This window comes from Sinohyriopsis cumingii, chromosome 17, assembly GCF_028554795.1.
Source record: "Sinohyriopsis cumingii isolate HCF-2022 chromosome 17, ASM2855479v2, whole genome shotgun sequence".
NCBI lineage: Eukaryota > Metazoa > Mollusca > Bivalvia > Unionida > Unionidae > Sinohyriopsis > Sinohyriopsis cumingii.
The window spans coordinates 35,850,315-35,871,600 of NC_142977.1; the positions used below are offsets into that span (position 1 = coordinate 35,850,315).

The following is a 21,286-nucleotide window of genomic DNA, read 5'->3' on the forward strand; positions in this document are numbered from 1 at the left end:
CAAAGGCTAACAGTCATCGCAAACAGCATCAAATATGCACATTTTCAAGAGTCCTCTCTTATGGAACTACTCATAATGACAAACATCAAATCGGGTTCATTGTTTCTGGTAATTATTATCCTCTGCCCAATGAATTTGGCATGGCATAAATAAATTAGTCCTGTCCATCCTTTCACAAGTCCATCTGTCCATCCATCCATTAGTTTATATGTCACACTTTTATATCAAGGTATCTCAAACTTTTTACACATATCAGACTGGTGTTCCAGTGTGCCATTTGCTCTTCATAACTTGTGAGTTTGATTTTTTTTCTTCTTGTTTTTCTCCATTTGTATGTCCATTCATTATCCATAATCTTATATGGCAAAAGTCCCCAACTATTTCACAAATCTGTAAGAAATTGGGTACATATGTTGTACAATATCAGATCACTAATCAAAGCAGGGTGCCTGTCAGGGCATTTAAAGTGCAGTAAAGTCTCTTTTGAGAGTACATTAAGAGAGATAATTATTATGCACTCCACTGATGCATTTAAGATAATATTTGTATTAAAAGTGGAAATCAGGAGTAAATGATGCTGTCATGATGCCGGAAAATGTACATATAGAATGTTATATTGTATTAAGCTTCTGGAGATTTAAAAGAAGAAGATCCCCAAGGAGGACAAAGGAAGGGCACTACCAACAGAGGACAGGATGCCACTTAGGCAGGGCAAGATGTAGTGCCCTCCCAAAACAAGATAGAGGCAACACTGCTACAATGATACCTGCAGCACATACACTTCTTTATAACAGTTATATGTTCATCAAGGAGAACATTTTAAGTACCCCTTTTCTTAAGTTTTCCATCATATTTCACCTGAATTATTAGCTGTATGTGCAATGCAAAGTGTCTCAGTCACATTTCATAAAACAGACCCTTAAAATAAGGAGCTTGTGTTGGGAAATCAAAGTTAGAAGAATAAGCAATCAGGGAGCCTAACTCCCCTAAATGATGTGGAATGCTGGAAATCGTACAAGAACCCATCAATATAAAGGTGCATGGTTGGTTTGGTGTTTTACGGCACAGCAACACAATTAGACTATTTTGTGCTGAAGATGCATAATTTGGTTGAAATCTAATTGTCCTTAAAGTTATGCTGCATCAACCAAAAGACAGAGCAATCAGGGGGCATAACTACTGTAAATGATCATGATAATGGAGCAAGGTCAGTATCAAGCTACATGCCAGATCTGGTTGAAATTCAATAAACCTTAGTTCAGAGAAGTCAGGATAACTGCCAATCAGGGGGCTGAACTCCTGTGAATGACATGTACATGCTGGGAATCAAAACCACTTAAAGGGCAATGTATAGCACCATATCAAGTTTGGTTGAAATAAAAAAAAAACTTTTTAGAGTGAAACTGTGGAAACTGAAGTGAGGAAGGTAGTTAATAGGGGGCACAAATCCTCCAAATGTTATCATAAACTGAAAATTGAGCTCATTCAAGGTTTCAACAACATAAAATTGCATGTCATATAGTTATGCTGTGGGACCAAAGTCAGTAGGATCAGCAATCATTGGGCATCATTTCTGTAAATGATGTCATGGACCACTGGAAGCTGATTGGGCATCATTTCTGTAAATGATGTTATGGACCACTGGAAACTGATTGGGCATCATTTATGTAAATGATGTCATGGACCACTGGAAACTGATTGGGCATCATTTTCTGTAAATGATGTCATGGACCACTGTAAACTGAATGGCCATCATTTCTGTAAATGATGTCATGGACCACTGGAAATTGATTGGGCATCATTTCTGTAAATGATGTCATGGACCACTGGAAACTGATTGGGCATCATTTACGTAAATGATGTCATGGACCATTGGAAACTGATTGGGCATCAATTCTGTAAATGATGTCATGGACCACTGGAAACTGATTGGGCATCATTTATGTAAATGATATCATGGACCACTGGAAACTGATTGGGCATCAATTCTGTAAATGATGTCATGGACCACTGGAAACTTGAGTTCATTTATATTGAGCTGTAGCCAAATCTAGTCCGACAATCCTTGGAAATGTTAATCTGCAGAAATGAGAATCATCACTCCTTTAAATGGAGAATGAGAAAACAACAGCTGGAAATTCAACTCATTTGAGGGTCTTATTAATACAAAGCTGCATACCAGATTTTGTTAAACTCCAGCAATTTCCATTAAAGGTATCTGCATAAACCAAATTGCTGAAGGATGGTCAGACTGATGGACAGATAGATGTATGGGATTACTGCAGGGCTCTGCAGACTTCTTTGAGAGTGGCCCTAATAATGGATATAAGTTTATAAAGTCAATGAGTGTCCTTTATAGAAAGGTTTCACTGTATAGGCAAATATTGTACTTGTTTGTATTTCTTGTATGTATGATTTTACTCACTGCATATGACTCTGTTTGGAATCACTTGCTGGCCAGACAAAAACTGGGCAAATCGTCTTATATCAATTTTAGCTTCTGAAAATTCCTGGGGTTCTCTGTCCTCATCTGAACCCTTGTCTTTTCCTGCCATACAAAATTAAGCAACAGGATAATGAACATTGTTAAGCATATGCAAAAGGTAGAATTAGCATATCATGTATAAATCTGACAACTTTAAGTACACATCTGTTCAGCACTAAAGAAAAAGTAATAAACTCTATAGGTACATGCCAAACAAACTGTAATGAGTATAGCCGGATCCTCAATTTACACAACTTAAGTACTATGTAGTACTCAATGTTGAATCATTATCATATAGTCTGTACACTTACATATAGAGTTGGGGGGGGGGGACTTTTAATGTAGCTTTAAAAACTTTTCAGTCATATTGCTACGATGTCTGCAGTGTGGCAGTTTATAGTGATGTCTAGCACTGGGACATCATGCGACAGACATGTAGCATGATGTCCCACCCAGTCACATTATCCTGACACCAGGCCGACCAGTCCTAACACTAACCTCTTAATGCTGAGCGCCAAGTGAGGCAGCTGTTAGTAACATTTTTGTAAGTCTTTGATATGACTTGGCTGGGGATCGAACCCACGACCTCCTGCATCTGAGGTGGATGTTCTAACCACTAGGCCACCAGCATGGTTATTACATATAGCGTGTACAGTTTAATATTTCTGATATTAACACATGTTAACAGATCACTTTATGTGTTTCTGAATAGTCCAAATAAGCCCATGAAATTCTTGCACAGTATTGTCTTTACTGACTGGCTACAATCATGGGAAAATTTTCTTTACTGCCTTATGAAATTTTTTCTTTTTACTAATACTATGAATATTTTGCTGACCATTTTTCAAATCCACTGACCAAAGGAAATGGAGAAAAAAGGTCATGTCTTTCTGAATATGGTTAATTTACCCCACTGGGGCTTGTTATGCCATGTATTATCATAAGATGAAAAAATGGCATTAAACCCCAAACAACAACAACAAATAAAATTAAGGGTATTGGTCCACTGACAGCGTGCATGAGGGGAGGGGTGGGCAGTAATAATGTAACAAGGAATTCGTCTTATATAAAGAATGGTTTAAATGTTAACTCCTAGAAACAAACAAACTCACCTCTGTTCATAGAAGAATGTAGACATAAACTGGTCTCTCAACTGACAGAACATTAGCTCTATCAAACCACTGTATTTTTACGTGGTAAAATAGCTCAAATGATCTAATGTCTCTTATTTGATGCAATTCCCACTGTTTCCTGTTCCAAATCAATTAATGCAAATATCCGGTCACAAATTCATTACAGTAAATATGGAATTTCTTCATCCAATAATAATCCTTTTGCATGAATATCCATCAACTTCCAGTACTGAAAGTGGCATACCTTAGGTATCAACATTGTTACATAGATCGTCTAACCTCAATGAATCAAACTATGTGACATCACGTGGAACTTCCATACACATTCTGTTCTGAGAAACAATGTTCTCTGAGTCAATTGTTCCATTCATTCTAAAGGATAATTACTCTTTTAATTCTAATTTGAAGCACAAAATCTGTTTTTAAATTTTACTGGTTATAAAACTGGCAACAACAAAAAATCGACAATAGTTTGGGACTATTTTCTTTAACCATAGCAAATGAAAGGAACATTGTCTGAGTCAGAATGAATGAAATATATTTCTTCTTCTTTCTATTTCCATTACAATAAAAAAAAACTATGTCATAAAGAGAATCTCAAATGGGTAATGATTTAATGTTAAATTTATGAAACTCACCAAGGCTCACAAAAGTCGGACACTATTAAACTCGTTTCATAAATTCAATATTAAATCACTACTCATTTCAGATCGTCTATTTATTAAAAGGATACAGTAAAACAGAGTTCAGACCTCTGCAAATGATGATAAATAATGTTAAAGTGGACTTAAATCGTAATTTGTGGAAACAAATTATGGTTTTGATGTGTCATTGGCCTTTTGTTACATTATCAAGGTTAAAAGTGTTATGCCTTCTATGTGGTAAATGGCATGATTATACTTCTCAGATTCAGCCAATGTAGGTATGTGAGAAAGCATGCCAGTAGCTTCTCGTGGGTCGGTGGTTCTTTCTGGGGTTTTCCCGGGTTCTTCCTCCACCATTAATACTGGCCGCCATATATAGCCTATCGTGTGCTGAAAAATGGCGTTAAACCCCACAACAACAACAACAACTATACTTCTTTTATGTAAAACCCTATTCCACTGACTGGATACATGACAAACCGAGATCAATAGGTGTCATCCTTGTCTCAAATGTAAGCCATCCACAGAGCTTTGTTCATGTATACTATGCAGAAATTAAGTCAGTGCTAGAAAATTCTGATATTTTCCACTAACACAGTGGATTACCATAATAACACTATTACTGATCCTACCTAAATTTTAATGATCCTGTTAAAATCAAACTGAAGTTAACTCAGTTTCTAATTCAACATTTATTTTTCATTAACATCAATTCAAAACAATATAAACCTTATCTCAAAACTCACTGAAAGCTAAAAGATCATATTCATTTTATATCTTAATTCTTCCATTAGATCTAGTTCATAAAGCCTCATCTTTGGTTTTCTATTTCCTGGTCTGACTGCATGCCACAGATTGATGGCATCTCTTGGGGTATAATCATTGATACCTTGTCTCTAGCCTTCTGTTTCCTGGTCTGACTGTATGCAACAGCTTGATGGCATCTCTTGGGGTATAATCATTGATATCTTATCTCTAGCCTTCTGTTTCCTGGTCTGACTGCATGCCACAGATTGATGGCATCTCTTGGGGTGTAATCATTGATATCTTATCTCTAGCCTTCTGTTTCCTGATCTGACTGCATGCCACAGATTGATGGCATCTCTTGGGGTGTAATCATTGATATCTTGTCTCTAGCCTTCTGTTTCCTGATCTGACTGCATGCCACAGATTGATGGCATCTCTTGGGGTGTAATCATTGATATCTTATCTCTAGCCTTCTGTTTCCTGATCTGACTGCATGCCACAGATTGATGGCATCTCTTGGGGTGTAATCATTGATATCTTGTCTCTAGCCTTCTGTTTCCTGATCTGACTGCATGCCACAGATTGATGGCATCTCTTGAGGTATAATCATTGATATCTTGTCTCTAGCCTTCTGTTTCCTGGTGTGACTGCATGCCACAGCTTTATAGTATGACTTGAAGTATAATCATTGATACCTTGTCTCTAGCCTTCTGTTTCCTGGTGTGACTGCATGCAACAGCTTGATGGCATCTCTTGGGGTATAATCATTGATATCTTATCTCTAGCCTTCTGTTTCCTGGTGTGACTGCATGCAACAGCTTGATGGCATCTCATGGGGTATAATCATTGATATCTTGTCTCTAGCCTTCTGTTTCCTGGTGTGACTGCATGCCACAGCTTTATAGTATCACTTGAAGTATAATCATTGATACCTTGTCTCTAGCCTTCTGTTTCCTGTTGTGACTGCATGCAACAGCTTGATGGCATCTCTTGGGGTATAATCATTGATACCTTGTCTCTAGCCTTCTGTTTCCTTGTCTGACTGCATGCAACAGCTTGATGGCATCTCATGGGGTATAATCATTGATATCTTGTCTCTAGCCTTCTGTTTCCTGGTCTGACTGCATGCAACAGCTTGATGGCATCTCTTGGGGTATAATCATTGATACGTTGTCTCTAGCCTTCTGTTTTCTGGTCTGACTGCATGCAACAGCTTGATGGCATCTCATGGGGTATAATCATTGATACATTGTCTCTAGCCTTCTGTTTTCTGGTCTGACTGCATGCCACAGCTTGATGGCATCTCTTGGGGTATAATCATTGATATCTTGTCTCTAGCCTTCTAATTCCTGGTCTGACTGCATGCCACAGCTTGATGGCATCTCATGGGGATTAATCACTGATATCTTGGTTTCTAGCCTTCTGTTTCCTGGTCTGACTGCATGCCACAGATTGATGGCATCTCTTGGGGTATAATCACTGATATCTTATCTCTAGCCTTCTGTTTCCTTGTCTGACTGCATGCAACAGCTTGATGGCATCTCATGGGGATTAATCACTGATATCTTGGTTTCTAGCCTTCTGTTTCCTGGTCTGACTGCATGCCACAGCTCGATGGCATCTCTTGGGGTATAATCATTGATACCTTGTCTCTAGCCTTCTGTTTCCTTGTCTGACTGCATGCAACAGCTTGATGGCATCTCATGGGGTATAATCATTGATATCTTGTCTCTAGCCTTCTGTTTCCTGGTCCGACTGCATGCCACAGCTTGATGGCATCTCTTGGGGTATAATCATTGATACCTTGTCTCTAGCCTTCTATTTCCTGGTCTGACTGTATGCAACAGCTTGATGGCATCTCTTGGGGTATAATCATTGATACCTTGTCTCTAGCCTTCTGTTTCCTTGTCTGACTGCATGCAACAGCTTGATGGCATCTCATGGGGATTAACCACTGATATCTTGGTTTCTAGCCTTCTGTTTCTTGGTCTGACAACATGCCACAGCTTAACGACATCTCTATGGTTAGAATCCTTGGTGTCTTATTAGATAAGGAGCACAACAATTCGTGTGATTCAAGGGCAATTTAAAAAATTTTATGAAAGTTTTTACAACCATAAGTGAACAAAGTACTGCATGCACTTTTGCACTTCTCTGAATACTCTGTGCAGAAAGTGCATGACACCACTGCCTTTCCAGGGTCATACTTTAGCCATTCTTATGCATTTTCCCATCATTTCTGGTACTTTTTTTACTATCTTCTCTTGGTCATATTTAAGCTCATGCTTTTTCTTATCATCATTTAATTTCTAATGTTTTGGTGGTGGCTGCACACCTTAGAGAAACTTTCTAACTGCCAAGAAACAATGACATACATATTAAAACAGATTTTTTTGGTATTATTCTAAGATTCGCTGAGTCAGCCAATATGACTTTTTCCAACTAGCTTGATACCCTCAATCTTTTGTTACCAGCATGAAATCTGCTTGACAATAATCACCCTAATTCAACTGATGCATCAAATAATACTTGTCCATTTTCACTGCTAGCTCTAAATGTAACTCGTCTCATGCAGGTAGGTATTTATATTTTATTTCATACATTCGACATAAGACCACTTGTTGGGTTCGAGTCCAGGCTCGGCTAGCGTGGGTATGTGGGAAAGCCTGCCAGTAGCTTCTCGTGGGTCGGTGGTTCTTCCCTGGGTTTTCCAGGGTTCTTCCTCCACCAGTTATACTGGCTGCCATGTATAGCCTATCTTGTGCTGAAAATGGCGTTAAACCCTAGAACAACAACAACCACTTGTTAACTGCTATAATTGTGGCCAGCGGACATTTTCACTGCTCAAACTAATTAGTGATGGCTGAATGTTCAGAGACATGTCTACAAAATCACTGAACTTGAATTAGCAGATTAACAATAAATTTGAGCCTGTTAAGAAGTTTTGTGGAAACTGGTTTTCCTGCTTTCAATCCCTGTGACAATAAAATTGTACATTTTGACTCCAAAATGGACTGACATCTTCCCTTGTCTTGAATTCATATCACAGTTTGGTTGAAGCCATTGACAGAGCTTTAAAGATAATGACTGGAAACCATTTTCACTATTGATCTGTGACCTTTTAACTCCCATCTCCCAGTTCAATGAGTATCTCTCATATTTCATAATCATTTACAAAGTCAGGAGGACAGTTAACAATACCAGTCAAATTGTTCTGTGGAAACAGTTTTCCTTGTTTCAGTATGTAAGACACTGATGTTTGACCTGAATCTGAAATCAATAGGCTTCTTTCTTGCCCCAAATGCAAGTGTCTTACAAATGTTGGTAATGGTAGATGATGAAGAATTTGAGTTAATGGGTGGAAATAAACTTGGAAACAGAATACAGAACAGATGGACAGACAGACAGACAAAAGTAGAACATGAAACATTCTGCCTTATGACTGGCATGTCAAATGCGGTTGATAAAACCACTCTCTTCATTTACTGCCTTCATAAGTAAAAAATAGGTTACATTCACAGTAAATAAGAGTTAAAACAAATTAACTAGATGTTATATATAAAAAGAAAGAACTTTAAAATCTTGAAATAAATCCACATTTACATAAAAACATGTATACCAGATCTAATTGCCTAGGTCAATCAGATTCTGCATAAATGTCTTAATAAGGTTTTTACCACAGAAAGATCCATAGGACAAAATACTGATCAAACTGCAAATCAAACTAGGCAATTTATATATGTACATCTACATTTGCACAGATATTTTAAAAAATTGTTTACAAAGAGATCATGATAATGAGGTAGCCTTGGATGGATATACAGAGAATTAAAGATGAATGGATGAAATGACCTTGAAGTGTTACGATGTACAGACATGATTACATTGTATAGAAGGATGTACAGACATGGTTACAGCTGTACAGAAGGATTAACCTTGAAGTGGTTGGATATATAGACAATTGATTACAGATGTACAGAAGAACCTTGACCTTGAAGTGGTGGGATGTAAAGACAAATGTATATAAAGACTGACTTTGGATTAGTAGGATGTACATATATATAATTACAGATGTACAGAAGAACATTGTCCTTGAGGTGGTAGGATGTAAAGACAAATTTATATAAGGACTGACTTTGGAATAGTAGGATGTACATATATAGAATTACAGATGTACAGAAGAACCTTGACCTTGAAGTGGTAGGATGTACAGACATGATTACAGAGGTATGGAAGGACTGACCTTGAAGTAGCAGGATGTACAGAAGTGGTTACAGATGTATAGAATGATTGACCTTTAAGTGGTAAGGTGTACAGACATATGAGTACAAATGTATGGAAGGCCTGACCTTGAAGTGGTAGTGTACAGACATGTTTACAGATATACAGAAGGATGTACAGACACATGACTACAGATATATAGAAGGGGAGCCTTACAATGGTTATATAAAAAGATGTGGACAGATGTATAGCAGGATTGACCTTGAAGTGGTAGGATGTACAGACCTATAATTACAAATGTATGGAAAGGCTGACCCTGAAGTGGTAGGCTGTGCACACATATAATTCATATGCATGGCAGTACTGACTTTACAGTGGTGATACAAAAAACCTGGATGGATTAAATATGAAGTGGTAGGATGTACAGACATGTTTACTGATTCAAAGAAGGACTGATTTTAAAGTGACAGGATGTACAGATATACAATTACAGATGTACAGTGGTCCCCCTCATGAATGGCCCCCCTGACCAGCGGCTACCAACTCTTTACGGCCAGAATTCCTTGGCATCAATGAGTTTGTGTTCAAAAGTACCCTTCAAGAAAGGCCACCCCCCGCTAACGTGACCAGTGGCCACCATATTAGTGCACAAATGTAAAATTTACCCCTCACAAGTGGCCACATTTTATTATTTTGTCAAGAACCAATATTTAATTATGGTGAGGCAAGTAATCCGATTATCTTTCCTGATGTCTGTTCTGGATGTCAGGTTTTCGTTACTGAAAGAAGTGTTGGCTAAAGTTCATGTACCACTAAGTTTATTATTATATCATGAATTCTAACGTTTGTAGGAAATGGGGTCAGCAGTGTTGTGATAGAGATTCTGGCTTCACACAGCAGATTTTTTTTAAATATACGATTATGACCGGACATTTTTAATTGTCAAGATCAAAAAAGGGTCAGATAGAAATGGGGTCAGCAGTGTTTTGATAAAGCTTTAGGCTTAACTCAAAGAATTGTTTTTAAAAACTGATCATTACAACCAACATAACTGTCAAGATCATAACATGATCAGATAGGCTAAAAATAGATTTTGTGGATTTAACACGCACAGAGAAACAATTAACATTAAACAAAACAGGGTACCAGACAAAGACCGAAAAATCATGTGACAGTTCATGTATCACCTCCTGTAACATGTCATCAAGTAAACAAAGAAATAATACTTTAAAAGAAAAAGAAAAGTTATTGACGATGATGGGGAGAGTTCACATGCTGAAAAATTTATGTTGGGAAAACTCAAATAAACAAAAATGTAAAATAAGGATAACATTCTGCAGCAGTGGGAAAATGGAGTAAATGGAAAGAGAATACAAAACAGCATATGTACCAAGACTCAAATAACGTTTTTGAATGGTTTTGTAATGCGCATGCCAACAATACCTCACTCACATTTCACGCCTTAGAACTAATAATTTATGTTATCTTGAAATAAATCTGTTTTTAAGACAAGAACATTTTAATAAGTAATGCTACTTTTAAATGATGATAATAACAGCTTTAAGTTATATGTAGCTTTCCTACTAATACATAAATATACATACACATCTCACAAATATAGTCCCCCTCTGGAAAGGCCACCCGTCTTATAATGCCACTTTCCTGGTGCAGAAGGGGTGGCCGTATATGAGGGGGACAACTGTGTAAGGACTGATTTTGAAGTGGTAGGATGTACAGACATATAATTACTAATGTATGGAAGGACTGACCGTTAAATGGTAGGATGTACAAATAAATATTTAAAGATGTATAAAAAAACAATTGACTACTCACTGACTGGATTAATAAGGTCCTGATAATGTGTGCTGACTGACACCATATCTGTTGATACAGACAGCTTCAACTCCCCATTATAATTAGCTGCCAAAGTCTGCAAGAAAAAGAGAAATAATTGCCCTGATGTTTCTTCAATTATCATGGAATTAATGACCCAGAAACATATGGCTATGATGTATGAAGCAACTTTTATTTAAAACAAACATAACTTTTATATTCTCCGATTTGAATGCACCAAACTTATTGGGATAATAGTTCAACAAAGACACGCGAGCCTTCCAACTTAATGTGATCATAAACTACTTTCAACAAGACCCATTTAGCCTTGTTTCAAAACATATATATATATGTTGTGCTGCAAGCTGCATTCCCTTGTACCGGTCTACCATTGTGTATGAATAGTTCAGGTTACAAATTCACCTTGTTGCTATAAATATAATTTGATGTCATTTACGCAGAACACCTGTCACGCACTGACATACTTCTTTCAAATAAACAGAAAAAAATTAGTGTACAAACTAACTGGTATGAAAAAGTAATGAGACAACCAAGTCTATGTATTATGAAGAGAACATGTCATTACAGAATTTTGAGAAGTATCAATGCAGAGGATGACCTCTTTATATTCCTCTAGACTGTTCTATATTTAGATGTTCTAGCCATAAACTTAATAGTGATGCAGATAGATATCGAGGTAACTTCTGTTCCAGAAATAATTAACTTTTAGTTTATTTCAAACACTATGCATTGTAAGATAAATGTTTTTTGTATGCACAATAGAACAGTAACTTAAAATTACTGAAATAAAAAATGTAAATTTACTTCGATTTTCATTTGTTGGGAGATGATATTGTAACTGCCCTTTCAAATGCATAACAGAGTGACTTTTTATTAGGCTGGAATTTCCCACCTTGGAACATCATCTTCTGTTAAATTTACAACATGAAACTAAGGCACAACATATGTTATTTCACCTGTAGGGCTTAAGTATTACACTGCTTATTTTATCTGTAGGGCTTAAGTCTTACACTGTTTATTTTATATGCAGGGCTTAAGACTTACACTGCTTATTTTATCTGTAGGGCTTTTAGACTGCCTATTTTATCTGTAGGGCTTAAGTCTTACACTGCTTATTTTATATGTATGGCTTATGTCTTACACTGCTTATTTTATCTGTAGGGCTTAAGTCTTACACTGCTTATTTTATCTGTAGGGCTTAAGTCTTACACTGGTCACTTGGGTTATTTTTAGGCATGAGGGAATTACACACATCCTCATAATTTATTGCCAGTCTAATAGGGCTTGATGGTAAATCAACACAATCCAGACTACATGGTGCCAGGCAAAAACTACATACATGTAGCAAAAAAAAGAAAAAAGAAAAGGCAAAAGCCTTGCCAAAATTCACAAAATTCATAAAAAACAAACTCCCAACCAGAAGTAAATATGCACCATGAGACAAAAGAAAAAGGGTACAGATGTTGCAAACACTCACAAAAAAGGAATTCAAACCAAAGATAATGACAAAAAGGGGTGCATTCCTTAAACACAAACTTTAAGGTGGATGTTTTTCTATGTAAACTGCACTCTTTTATAAGAAGACTAAAGCCTCCTAAGAGGGAACTTCATCACATGATGCATACCATGGTAAACACGGAGTCTTTATTAGTCACATCTGATGACACACAGAAAGTTCCTTCAGACCTATCTACACCCCCAATCATGTAGGAGGTCCAAAACATGGTAAACCAAGTTAATAGCTTGATAAATAATTTGTTTCAATTTTATTTTTTTGCAAACAAAAGTCTAAACTAGAGTTCCCAAATGGCCCCTAAATTGTATTTTAAGGAACACATGGTATGATCCTGAGATGAGCTGTTGATATACAAAAGGGCATAACCCTATGATACCTGGGGACCCTAACCTGAGACAATAACCAAAGGCAGGAAAGCAAGCAGGAGTAAATGAAATATAATTGGTGGTTATATTCCAAATGCAGTGTAAACTTAATAAAGAATTATTGACATATGAGCCCAACTGCCTAAGAATACGGACTATCAGCAGGATTAGTATAATGTGACAGGTAAGTAAATCATGGTCCAAATATGACTTGAATTTGGTATAAAGTATGCAACCTGGCAATTCCAGGAAGCAACAGTGGTTTAAGGAGAAAGCCAATATTAAAATTGCATAAAATCTGTAATATGAGGTCGCTGAATCTGGTCAGGGAAGATTTAAATATTGGAATAAAAAAGATATAATTTTTTCTTTTCTTACGTCTACAACAGAAGTTTAGGGAAACTATATCACATTCTAATTCTCAAAATAATAATAAAAAATGTTTAATAAATGTAAAGCATGGATTCAAAACTTAAATAATTTTAAAGTGTCATATAATGACCTCCACCCATCAAGAAAGCAAATGTTTAGGCAAATTATGTTACTCCAAGATTACTTATTTAATCACACCATGTTAGGAATATCAGCCTGCTACCTCGTGAATCCAGCCCTACTTAAAGATGAAAAATCGTCTTTCCCTATCTATATCAATAGACAAAGGGCAATAACTCTTGCTCATTACCTCCCCTGGCACCACCAGGTGTTGCTAGTTTTTAGCTGAGCGAGATACTGAGGATGTTCACATGGCTGGGTGGTTGAGGTTTTTTTTTAAAGTAATGTGATTGGGTAAGTATTCTCAGAGAAACATGATTTACTTAACAATTTGCTTCTCCTTTGAATATGGTCCCCAACCACGTTACGTTAGGAGAATAAATAATAGGAGGAGGGAATCCTGAACATCTGACCTCTATGGAAGAATAGCTGAATTTCCCCATGTGAAGATAACCCATTCTCCTAATTACATAAACAAAATAACCTTTGGTTACTTGACATGTGACCCTAACATATAGTTAAGAAGTTGATTACTGAAATCTTATTACCTACAAAATTAGTTCAGAATGCTGCCACTGGACCTACCAGATATGAGGTTGCCTCTGCAATGCCAAAACCCTGAGATGTAGGCTTGAGAAGGTTGACTCTGCATGCCAGTCAACAGCCTCTATTATACCTTGGTTCAGAATGCTGTGTTCAAACATGAGGCTCGCAGAGACTGCTTGAAACTTCTGAGCAGTAATCTGTGTTAGGTGACTCTAATCTGGTGTATAATCTGGTGTACAACCGATTTAAGCCATGAAGAAAGGGCTTGAAGCATGATATCCTGTGTTCTGGCAAACATCGGAAGGAAGAGGTGTTTGCGTGTGCCATGATTTATCTCTATGCGTTTCAAGTTGGTGCCTGAGAGTGAGAACAGGATCTTGCATGGCTGTTGTTCTTGATCTGACTATGGAAGAGAGAGAGTGATGACCATTTGATTACCAACAGACAGTAATCTATTTTTGGCTATCAAGCCCGATTGTTTAAGAGAACCAACAAACCCTCCGATCTGAACTAAAGAGAGTGCAGGTCGACATAAAGGGCATGCAGCTCTCTTACCCTGCATGCAGAAGCTAAAGCTATCAGGTAACATGACCTGTACGATAGCGATTTTTGTGAAGTGTATGCTACAGGTTCGAATGGATCTGAACTGAACCATGTTAAAACCCAGGGATTGGTTCCATTTGGAGAAAAAATGAAGGATATTAGTCAATTGAGACCAAGATTGTTTAAAAGATCCAACAGGTCTATATTCTGCCAAAAAACATGTCTTCCATGATGCCAGAATGCATCCAATATCATGGGGCAGAATACAAAAGTAGAGATTGGGGCCCAACTGTTTCTCCTCAAAGAGCCAGAGAAAAAGTTGGCCAGTTGAAGGGTTGAAACATGCAGAGGGACAATGTTGCTGGTATCACACCGTTCCTTGAAGACATGCCACTTTCCCTCATAAACCTTTATAGTGGAGGATCTTCTTGCTCTCACTAGCTCTCCCTTGTGGTCAAGCAGTAAACATACAGACATTCAACACTGATGGCTGCTTTTCAAGGTGAATGGTCAGCCTGGAAGCTGGTGGTATAGGAGACAGTCTGGCTATCAATGTTACTGGCCACTCCAAAGGTTGATGGACAGACATATTTCTCAGTGAAATCTGTCACAGAATGGGCATATCACAGACAGTACAGTTGGACTGACGGATCAATCACTAAAATCCCTGTAAATCATAGCTGACTGGTCTGATTCAACAAAAAGATATACATGTTAGAATGGCTGGAAGGCCAGCGTTGGTGTGGTTTTAATATTCATTCAATCCAATGGATAGGTGTGAACGGCGTGTGGTCAGCCTGGATGCTGGCAGTATATAAGACAGTTCAGCAATCACGGGTGCCAGACACACCAATGGCTAAACGGACAGATTTCTCATTGAAATCTCCATTAAAGTCATATGATGTTGAATACATGGCTAGATGGATGGATCTATCACTAAGATCCCTGTATGAACTGCTTGGCTGGATGATTTCAACAAAAAGGTCCCCATGCCAGGATGGCTGGACAGCTGCTGTCAGCTGGACAGTTGGTGACATCTGGCCAGCCAGTAACGGTACAGCAGTATTAAAAGTTGGATCCAATGGATCCAGCATGAATCCCATGTGCCCTGACTTACAGGCCCAAAGGCCATGCTTGGATATGCAGGGGAACTGAAACCTTGTGGGCTACCTAAAATTGCGGAAAATCCCCAATGAATCAGTATCACCAACAAAGAACTGCAGGTTGTCTTCCTTGATTTATTCTGTCTTTCTTTCCCTTCAATGCCAAAAGAATGATTATTCTGAACATGCATTTCATGCATAAAATAAACATACCTTATGAAATGACACAAGAAGAGAAAACAAAGCAGAGATTTGCAAATTAATGTGACTAACCAGCTACTAGCATAAACTGGCAAATGAGTATTTGACTAATTAGCTAAAATGGAAGTTCAGACTTACACTGACTAAGTATTATAGACACTGCATATCAGAAACAGTGTAAACATGGTATAAACAAAACAAGTCAGGTAGACTTCCATGCTCAGAAGATGCATATAAATCATTTAAATTGACATTCTAATGAAATGACAAAAACACAAAATAAAGCAGAAACTAATAATGTATTGAAGTTACTAAGTTGCTAAAACAATGTCGTAACCAACAAACCAGTGAAAGCATTGTACCAGAAATCTATGGCCCTGTTATGAACTTATGCACAATACTTTGTTAATAATTAAACAAAATTTCTATCAAAATAGTGTGAAGCATAAACGTCAAGCAGAACTTCAGAATTTCACTAAGAAGAGTTGGAGTAAGCAAACAAAGTCAACAGTATGTTAACTCATAATGACCTTGTATAAGGTCAATGATAGCGTGGTGGGATGGTGGTCTTAAAAGACAAGGTGTCAAACAGTGACAAAATCACTCAAAAATTCACAGAAATTGTAACCTGGAATAGATCAATAAATCCAAATAGTAAATCCAAAATTAATGTTGGATGGGCTCATAGGAACACAAAAACAGATGGACTGTTGGTTGATGAATTGTATGACATGTGGTCTGTACATCAGCAAAGTTAAGAACTAGTGAAACCTGGTGGTTCCAAGGGGAGATAATGGGCAAGAGCTATTGCCCTTTGTCTACTATTTTCTTATAAAGTGCATTTACACATATCATTAATGTTTGGGATAATTAATGATATCTTTTTTTTGTTTACATTTCCTTCATGTTGGAAAGCTGTACCTCTGTTTCCAATACAAATAATACATACATGCCAACCCCTGGCAAGGAAAAAGTGTAATCCAAGTGGACAAAAGGAGCAATCCAAGCAGAAAAAGAGTAATCCACATATAACATGATAAAAATTCAATGAGCATAAGTACAAAATGATTTATTTACCCCTCTGGACTTTTAACATCAATTACTGCTTCAAATTTTCGTTTATAATGCTTTGAGCTTTAAAAAGCAACAGACTCTCATACTGCATTTCAAAAACCTTTGTATCAGCTGAGACTATGAATGTTTTGCACACCAGTAGAGCACAAAGTACTGGGTTACAAAGCCTGGATCTGAATTCAGTTTTATTTTTGTTAACGATACTGAACAATCTCTCACAGTAAACATTAGAATGGTAAAGAACCAATATTCCTTTCATAACCTGACAAAGAAGAGGATATTTATATCTTACAGTTATTGGGTCTTTAAGCAGGGAAATAAGATGAAAGAAAATCAACTCTGTCTGCATGAAGTACATTGCCAACTTGATACTTCAAGAGTTCTCCTTCTAATTTATCATCAGCCTTTCCTGCAGCATGGTGCATCATAGGACAGAGACAACCTGATATGTACAATGATGGAGACATTTTTCAAAATATAGAATGCAACTCCTTTATGAATTCCAGTCATCACTGATGCAGTATCAGCTGAAAACCCCAAACAGTTCTGTTTATTCAAAGCAATATCAAGCAAACATATTTTCTCCAGTGGAATCTGCTGTTAATTCTGGTAAAGAAAGAAGAGCACTCTGACTTTGCCCTTTTCGCTGTCAAAGTCTCTTACACAGACTGGGTACAACTTTTTGTCATAATCACTACTCCTGTCTGTTGCAATACTAAACGGCCCAATTTTCATGGCTTCTGCAATTTTAAGTGAAGTATCTTCTGTTAAACACCTAACAATATTTGATGATTTTGTTCTTGCACATGCTTATTTTCTGCAATTTAGGAATCATCCATTTGAACAAAGGACCAATGTAGTCTTCTACCGCTAGGGGTAGTCCGTGTTCTATTAAGAACTCGGTAGATAACGCCTGTGCATTTATAAAATTCATGTCCACAATTAAATTCTGCTGTAAAAAAGAAGTTATCTCAGTATTGGCATTAGCAAAATGAGCTAGTTCAAGGTTTCTTTGTTTTACCATCATGACCAATATTAAAATCCTTTCCACATAGCCTGCAAGGGGTGCGAAGCTGCCCTAGAATGGAATGCTGTATTGTGCAATTCATGTATTCATCTCTAAATCGGTTTTTTGTCAATAAAAAAAAAATCATTTAAAATGTCTTGTGCATTTACCTTGATGAGAGGAAAGTGACTATCACAAATAACAGTTTTAATATTTTTACTTTATGCTTCTTTTTTAGCAGCAATCATTTAGTCCATTTTTTAAAATGGAGAAATAATCCAATGAGATATGCATATATAAATTCCAAACAACAAACACCACTGATTAAAATAAAGAACAAATTAGAGGAATGGTGAACTATTTACTGACATAAATATACTCCAACTCGATAATGCAAATGAAACTGTAAAAGAAATACATGACTCTTCTGTAAATAGTGTGAATACAATATTCAACATGCACTTCTTTAGATAATGACCCTAATATATACTAAATTTCAAAGTAATTCACTATAAACTGCAAGAGTAGATGCATTCACAAAATGATGTCATACACTGACTGCAGAAAAGTTCAAATGGGCAATAACTGACAAAAATCATGGGAGCACAAAGATGTGTGAATATGTGCATTATGAATGAGTTTAACAGCAATCCATCAAAAACTGCAAGACAACCTGCAGAACTTATGCTAATTAGATTCTGTCATACACTGCATAAATCATGAGATTGTCATACATTGCATTAATCATGAGATTGTCATACATTGCATTAATCATGAGATTGTCATACATTGCATAAATCATGAGATTGTCATACATTACATTAATCATGAGATTGTCATACACTGCATTAATCATGAGATTGTCATACACTGCATAAATCATGAGATTGTCATACATTGCATTAATCATGAGATTGTCATACATTGCATTAATCATGAGATTGTCATACATTGCATTAATGATGAGATTGTAATACATTACATTAATCATGAGACTGTCATACATTGCATTAATCATGAGATTGTCATACATTGCATTAATCATGAGATTGTCATACATTGCATTAATCATGAGATTGTCATACATTACATTAATCATGAGACTGTCATACATTGCATTAATCATGAGATTGTCATACATTGCATTAATCATGAGATTGTCATACATTGCATTAATCATCAGAATGTGTCATACACTGCATTAATCATCAGAATGTGTCATACACTGCATTAATCAACTAAAAATCCAATTGGTCAGACAGATTGGCTACTTATTTTATGCCCCAGTCTGTTATGGAATTAGCTGGCATTGCATTGGCAGGCTGGCAGAAATTTCACATGCTGAATGTATGGACTTGTACACAGATGCCAGAGTGATGGCTATGTTTAGATTCTGTCAAGACAGACTTGACAATAAAACCTTTCTTCAGATCTGTAATGGATGGATGGATGGGTCTACAACATATTGATATGCACATGGATGCATAAAGGGATTTCTATGTTGAGTTTCTGTCATGGCAAAAAATCTTCCACTATCTATAATGGATGGATGTATATATATATATATATATATATATATATATATATATATATATATATATATATATATATACACAGCTTGTATCTAATGTGCTGGATATTTGTAAACTGTACATTGATATCAGGAACAGTAATTCTCCAATGCAATGATGGGAGGGCAGCACTGTAAGTTCCTACAAGAGTCAAAAAAAAGAAAACTGGAGGGGGGTGGGGTGGCTTTTTCAATGGAAACAAAAAAAATATGCAATACATGACAAGCTCTAAATGGGGTATTGTTTTATCTAATAGAAACTTGGTCAAGATGCCATTTTAGGTCAGAAGACCATTGTTAGCATAATCACATATCAGTTTTGATCAATTACTGCAAAAACACTTCTTCTGGCCACTTGTAAAATGAAACCACTTCTCGCATTTGACCATTCTGATTTATTCAGAAAAATTTGACCATTCTGATTTATTCAGAAAAATATCACCACCTCTTCCTTGTTCAGTTATGAGGTCAAAATGCAGCAACTTGTAACAAAATATTTAAAAATGATGACATTACTTTTGCATCAAGCTAACAAAATTAAAGTGCTGCAGTAATGTTCAAGCAGAAACTATACATTTCAAATAGTCATAACATGCTGGACACCAATGGTTACTACCTTTGAAATAAGGTAAAAATCAGTCTTTCCCAGCAATATTAGGACTTGAGTAAGCAACTTACCAGACAATTACTGAGGTTCTTCATCTTCTCCACTATGTTCCTCAGAGTTTTTATCTGTGGCATGCAGATACTCACCTGAAATTCAAGAGACAGTGTATAAAATATTATATGGTTTTCCTCCCCATAGTTAACCTTTTGCTTCCCATATAAAAATCTAACCCCATTACCCGTGCCTCCCATATGACAGTCATGACGTCACATTCTGGTTCCCAACAAAACTCCCATAAACTGTAAGGGAATGTCATTGTCAGGAAATTATATTCATACATTGCTGGAAGAGCCTAAAAATGAGCTATTCATTTCCACTAGAAGTTAGCATTTGCTATCACTGCCAGATTTCTGCAAGTTATTATTTGTCAACATAACATGATGAAAATATACCTCTGAAGCATAAGTTGCTGTTTTAAACATAGGAACTTGTGCTTCAAAATGTAAAACATCAATATGTAAATGCCAATATATATTTGATTAGAATACTTGGTGCAAGCATTCTTTAATATATTTTAGCGAAAATATTCACTGCTGTGCTTGCATTATAATCTTCCTAATATCAGTCTGAAGCCAAAAATGAATTGGTTAACCAGCAGATAGGTAATAATGGTGGATATCGTGGAATCTAGGCTGTAGCTCTTCATTAGATTGGACATATTTGTAATTCATTTGGCACACATATCAAGGATAATATTGAATTTCTAAGAAACGTAATGTAAACCTTCTGTTATTGAATATTAAGCTATTTAAAAAAATTACGGTCCTAAATATATTGCAGAATGCGAAGTTGGAGAATTCAATGTACTATATAAGGTCAAGGTTGTTTTCTTACATCACTTAGTTTGTGATAATAAAATAAAGCAAATCATGTCTAACCAATAAGCAGCAATATTACAAGTACACTCTAATTATTAAAACCTATAATTTGCAATCTTTTTTGTAATGAAATTAAAATGTGTGCAGTCATATAAAAAAAATCCGTTTCTAAAAATAGATGTACCCACATGTCATGTGTGGCACCATTTCACTCTTGGTTGTAGTGTGATTCATTGGAAATAGGGATCTATTTCATTTAGGACGGACTATAATGTTTCAATTCATTGTCAAAGAACAGCAA

General features: G+C 36.5%; 1 protein-coding gene across 1 annotated transcript in view; it reads right to left on the reverse strand.

The window, feature by feature from the left end:
- Positions 1-21,286, reverse strand: part of LOC149778422 (checkpoint protein HUS1-like) — a 54,244-nt gene that overhangs the window by 2,057 nt on the left and 30,901 nt on the right. Inside the window, exons 5-7 of the mRNA XM_089939246.1 lie at positions 20,179-20,253; positions 11,064-11,160; positions 2,426-2,548 (exon numbers count right to left, since the gene is read on the reverse strand). Coding sequence (XP_089795372.1) covers positions 2,426-2,548; positions 11,064-11,160; positions 20,179-20,253 — 295 coding nt within the window. The remainder of the gene's footprint in view (positions 1-2,425; positions 2,549-11,063; positions 11,161-20,178; positions 20,254-21,286) is intronic.